The 6,038-nt window shown below is 32.6% G+C and overlaps 1 protein-coding gene across 6 annotated transcripts in view; it reads left to right on the forward strand.

The window, feature by feature from the left end:
- LOC115881693 (GTPase-activating protein CdGAPr) overlaps positions 1–4,141 on the forward strand; it is a 128,640-nt gene extending 124,499 nt beyond the window's left edge. For all 6 annotated transcript variants that reach the window (XR_004050069.1, XM_030899292.1, XM_030899290.1 and 3 more), the window contains 2 exons: positions 2,043–2,220; positions 2,281–4,141. Coding sequence is in view for 5 of the 6 variants with exons in the window: in XM_030899292.1 (XP_030755152.1) it covers positions 2,043–2,220; positions 2,281–2,353 (251 nt within the window). In the remaining variant the exon portion in view is untranslated. The remainder of the gene's footprint in view (positions 1–2,042; positions 2,221–2,280) is intronic.
- Positions 4,142–6,038: the final 1,897 nt, after the last annotated feature.

A 6,038-nucleotide genomic window follows, 5' to 3' on the forward strand; every position in this document is an offset into this window, starting at 1 on the left:
CACTAATGCATACTTTGTCAACTGCATGCCATCCACGTTTTTTGATTTTTTTAAGTACAAATTACTTTCATATACGAACATACTTTTTGATACGATTTGAAAGGTTAATCATCTAGTAATTTATAATATGGTAATTCTGCTTCAAAATCAGTGTCCGGGAAAAATATTTTACCGCGTAGTATGCGGGAAAGTGCTACTTTGCGTATGCTAAAGTGTGTACAAATACGTCGGCGTTTTTTTTTTCTATCACACTTCTCTTTAACATATTAATATAATTTTGCAAACTCAAAAAACAGAGCGCTGTCGCCGCCGCAATTTCTACGTTACTGATGGAGAGCAATAGCAATGCGAGGCGCAGTAGCTGCATGTAAACGGTCACTTGCTTCTACAGCTGCCGTGGAATTATTGAGGGCAGGACAGCGGGCAGCGCGAGTAGCAGCGGCAGTGGCTGCATGGAAAGGGGGTATTAGGTTCATAAGCGCCCCAAGTGCCGCCTGACTGTCTGAGCATATATTGATGAGCTTACCTGAAGAAGCTCTTCTATTGTTTTCTCTTGCACATTGTAGAATGGCGAAGATTTCTGTCTGGAATACGGTTGAGTGTTTACCCAAGGAAAAGGATAAGCTTGCCCTTGGTCTTTCCCCAAATACTCTAACTTCTATTCCTTCAGCGGTCTTTGACCCATCTGTATACCAGGTTAGTCTATCCTGAAGGAATGTTATATCTGTCCACATTTCTCGATCCATTTTGTTCACCTCGAATGGTTTGTGGTAGTGATAAAGAGGGGTCATTTGGTCCGATCTCATTTGGAGTAGAGATCCTCCGATAGAATCTCCCATATTTAAGTGTCCTGTTTCTGTCCTATTTCCCAGAGACAAGACACTTTTTTGTCGATAGAGTCCCATTCTTGCCTCCGCCTGGATCACTATGTGAAGAGGCGGAAGGTCCAGAAGCGCCTCCATTGATGCAGTGGGCGTTGATTTCATTGCCCCTGTTATGCTCAGACAAGCAAGTCTTTGCACCTTACTAAGGCTGAGCATTGTTGTTTGTTGCATTACCTTAGGCCACCATACCAAGGATGCATATGTTACTGAAGGCCTCACCACCCCAGTGTACAGCCAGTGCACCATCTGTGGTCTGAGGCCCCAGATTTTTCCATGAAGTCGTCTGACTACCGCTAGTGTAGTCACCGCCCTCCTTGTGACATTTTCCAAATGTCGGTTTCAGGTCAGTTTGGTATCCAGCATGATTCCTAGATATTTGACCTCCCACAAGAGAGGAATATCATCACCGCAGAGTCTTAGAGGTCCTAGTCCCTCCAAAATTCTTCGTTTGGTGAAGGGGATTATTACGGTCTTTGTAGGACTAATATTTAGTCCCTCCCGTGTCACCCATGATTCCACAATCTTCAGGGCCCTTTGCATTCGCTCCCTTACTGTTGGGTTAAACTTACCTCTGACTAACACGACCAAATCGTCTGCATATCCCAGAGTGCTGAAACCAGCCCTCAATCCCTAGTTACTAATATCTTCTTTAGTTAGTCTTAGTTAACATAAATTGTTATTTAACAATTTGGTATTTCAGAACTGTTATTTGGAAATAACAGTTTTTAATTCCAAAAAATAAGAGATATGAAAATAACAGTGCATTGCTTAGACGACTCTATTTTACAAGGCTAGCTGGAATTGTCAATCTTTTCGTTGGGGTAAACTTTTTAAGTAAGCCAGTAGCTATTATTTCTTAAATTACGGAGGCGTCGGCAGTTTTTATTTAGAGTTATAACTGTTGTCGATTGTTGGCTATTGTTAGATAATTATTGTAGGCAGAGATCATGTCATAACAGTCATATATGATTGTTCATAAATAAATAGAAAAATACAGACAGCTGTGGTTTCACTACTGTGAGTAGTTTATTATATCGCTATTATTAGTAACTGTGATTTTTCTAACTGTCATAAACCGGAAATACATTTAAACCGAATAGATTAAATACTAAAAAAAACATCATGCCTTGCTAAGCTTTATTTATGTTTCGATTTAAGGCGACAAATCAAGTCTCGATGATATAGCAGATGATCTGAAGGAACTAGAATTCATAAGGCATAAAAGAAGAGACATGGGAGAAGAAGAACGAAGAAGACATACTTATGAGACAAGGGAGAGGGAAACTGACTTAGAGCGACAGCGGCGAGTTAGCTTAGAGAGCAGAAATAGTCCCAGGTTTGATAATAATTATTTAATGAGATGTATGATTATCACTGATATGTTTTATTATTACAGAAAGGAGAGAGCTTCTCCGACTTACTGCATCAAAGACATGAAAGCCATCTTCGAATCAAAATGTAAACAATAGCCTATAGATATTTATACATATATACAAATAAAAACAATTTGATATTAAACGAAAGTACTAAAGAATTTGCTTAAAAGTTGACCAAATCTTATTATATTTTGTTCTAGAAGATTGCTCTAAGGTATTTTGTATATATAAGTTTGTGTATTCTTATACACATGCATCTATATATTTTTTAAAGCCTTTAAAGCTAGATGAAGACCGATTTTCGATTTTTGGAGTTCAAGTTAATATTTACTAGGGTAGGCTTAAAACATATTGTTATTGATCTGATGTTTTTAGAATATTTGCCATTTTATTGACAGATCTGTTGTATGAAATTCTATTAGATAGATAAATAAATTGGAATAATTCATGTGTACGACATCTTGACACATCTTAAATTCTACAGGGTGTTGTATAAAGTAACATGAAATAATGTTACTTCTTGCCTAGTACGTCTTAAAGTTTATCTTTTGAATTCGCCCTGTTTCAAAATAAATATTTGCAAATTGCGTAAAAAACGTGAGGTAACCATAGATATATAAAGTAACAAATTGTGTCAAATCAATCGCGCATCATGTTGATCAACGATTTTATACAAAATATGCTTTTTATCTTAAGGTATAAACAACTTTGAAAAAATATAAATTTTAAATATTCTAAATTTCTTGGATGCAGTGAGAAATTTTATTATATGCTTTTATGAACTTATTTTCAATTTTTTTTTGATCTTGTGCCATAATTTTACTCTATATTATACCATTTCTTTTTTAGGCTACTACTATTTTGGTAAATATATTTATATTGGTGTTCTTGTTAAATAAGTTTTATGTTATATTTTTACAATTCTGCTTTTTGACTACTTTGAGTTTATTGTTAAAAATATAAATGTTTATGAACTGTACAGAGTAGTACACTTAGTGTGGCCTTAGTTTTGGTTAGTTACATGCAACATGGTGATTTTTAACATGTTGCAATTTCCAACACAAATGAAAAAAACGGATTCTTATAGAACTTTTTCCTTGGAATCCAGTGGCGTAGTTATTTTTTTCATAATGTTTTGTTTTTGATATAGAACACCCTGTATATAGAGTATACAGACAGTTTATAAACAAATAAATTTATTAGAAGAAACTAAAACAAATATAACCAAAATAGTAGACTCTGTACAAAGATAGAAAAGTTTAGTTTTTTTTAGAATCATGTTTTATTCTTTAATGACTAGCACTAAATAAATCATCACCATCTTCTATTACTGTTATATATCTATGAATCAAAATTAATAAATACGAATATTATTTTTGTAAGTACATGGGCGGATACAAAACACTGTACCAAAACTACTTGTTAAACAATCAAATATAGAATTTTCGTCAAAAAGTATTATAGCTATATAGAAGTAAATGCTCGATTTTTGCTAATAACATATGATCATAAATAAATAAAGTTAAGCTTATCTTCAAGTCGTACGTAGCGTTTTTTTTGTTGACATTTTAACGTCATAAATCAACTTAGCCACATTTATTTATGATTGTAACCGTACAACAGAAATACGAATGTGATAAATATATATTTTTGTGTACATTTAAATAGTCAGTTTTTTTGTAATTTCTTTTATACTCGAATTTGTGAAGTTTCCGTGTAATTTAGTTTAATCAAAGTGATATGAATATAGACAAAAAAGAAATCAAGATATAGATCGCTTTAATTTTAAAGAGACGCATGTAAGGATATTTATGAGTAAAAGAGTTTCATTATGTATAATTTCATATTTCGTGTTTGTGTTTTATGCACGAAATACCTCTTGATCCAAATAAAGGATAAAAAGTAATATGTAGAGGACAATAAGAAGTATGACTTTTGTTAATCAAGAATTATTTTATCGCACTGATAGTTTGTTTTTTCTTTATCTTAATTTATTATTATCTTGGTTGTATATATTGTAATTACGCTTAAGACGCAAAAATATAGTTATGTTTAAATAAAGAACACGTTTTTCTTTAATTCCCAGTTTCCAAATAAGAGTTTATACATATTTAATAAGATGAGTAAAGTAGAGCAAAGAGCAAGTATTTTCGCAAACGTATGAAAGGAGAAATGTCTTCGTGTATTGAAAAGTGGTCATCAAAGAGGGAAGGCTAAAGAGGATGCTGCTTCCAATTTTTCAATAATGTCCCATAAGAGACCTTTCTCGTGTTTCTCCTTACCTCTAACCAGGGGGGTGACAGTGAAATAGGAAGATTGGAAACAGTCATTAGTGTCATTCCTGTCATCTCCTGACGACAAGTATGGCCGCCTAGACAAGGACAGCAATGTTTCTCTCTAACTATTGTCTAACTTCACAGTTTAGAATTGACAGATTTCAGAGACAACTTCAGATTTGTTCTAGAACAAATTTCGACGCCATTTTAATTCTCTCTGTTTAGTTTTGTTTGTAAAGTAACAAAGCATATAAAATATATATTACATGAAAAATCCTGGAGAAAAAGACGTTTCTGTAGTACTAGGTATGTTTCATGTATATTAAAAATAGGTAGTAAATAAACACTATTTCTGCATTTTTTAGATGCAAGAAAATTTTGTTATGTTTATGATCGGCGATTTTTTTGAAAATGGAAACAATTTACAGCAAGGTAAGATCATTTTTAACTATAGTCAACATTAGTTATCTCCAGTATGTGCGATTTATTGTCAATAATGCAATAAATCTGACTGATACAATCCGATTGTTATCCGACTAAAAGTCTCTTTTTGCTTCTTTTTGATTTATAAACCAGGTCTCTTTGGGAATAATGGACGCTTTTTTTAAAGAGTATATTTGTATTTTATACCTACTAATATTTTTACATTGTTAATTTTAGTATAAAAAAATTGTTTTTCTGTTTTCAGGTTTTTTGTATAAGGCTCCCGTTTTCATGTTCCTGCCCCCGTTTTCTGTCTCTGATGGCTGTGAATACGTGTATTTATTTACAAATTACTGTAAGTCATGCTTATACCTTACTAATTTACGTTAAAATTGCATATAATTAAGTAATTGCTGTTGAAATCATTCAATTCTTTATTTTTTATATATATTTAGTCACGTTGTCTCATATTTCAAATAAATATGTTTGAATAAAATTTTGTTTTGTTTTATTTATGATAAGAAAGAGTACAAAATACATTTAAACTGAAAGAGGGCCCGCCATTGAATAACCGGAAACGGAAATAAATACGAAGCCATCATGTCAACCTGTCAATTGGAAAATTAGTTCTCCAGACGACAACGAAGGCTTTCGGTGGCGTATCGTGTTTCCACGATATAACACAGAGTTGACACTTCTTTCTAGTTAATTATTTTATGCCTCTAACCATACAGTCCTTGCCTTCTAACCTCCATAATGAATGCTTAGATATATAGAAAAGAGACACTTTTGACAGATGACATAAGAGACAATTTACTTTTGAATTAAAATGATAGACAACTGTCACTGTCATCTAAATAAAAGCATTTATCAAAATCTTTTCCAGGAATAGTTTATGTTTCTATTTTAGATTTGTTTAATTTCTTAGTTTCTTTGATTTTATAAAATAAAAACAATTCAAAATTATTATGTATTGATTTATTAATGTTACAAGTAATGACCATTTATACATTAACTCAATAGATAGTAATTTTTGTTTTTGCCCGATGACAGAATATATTACTTCAACGGATGACATC

Source organism: Sitophilus oryzae, unplaced genomic scaffold (assembly GCF_002938485.1).
Source record: "Sitophilus oryzae breed Bouriz unplaced genomic scaffold, Soryzae_2.0 scaffold_172_pilon_pilon, whole genome shotgun sequence".
NCBI lineage: Eukaryota > Metazoa > Arthropoda > Insecta > Coleoptera > Curculionidae > Sitophilus > Sitophilus oryzae.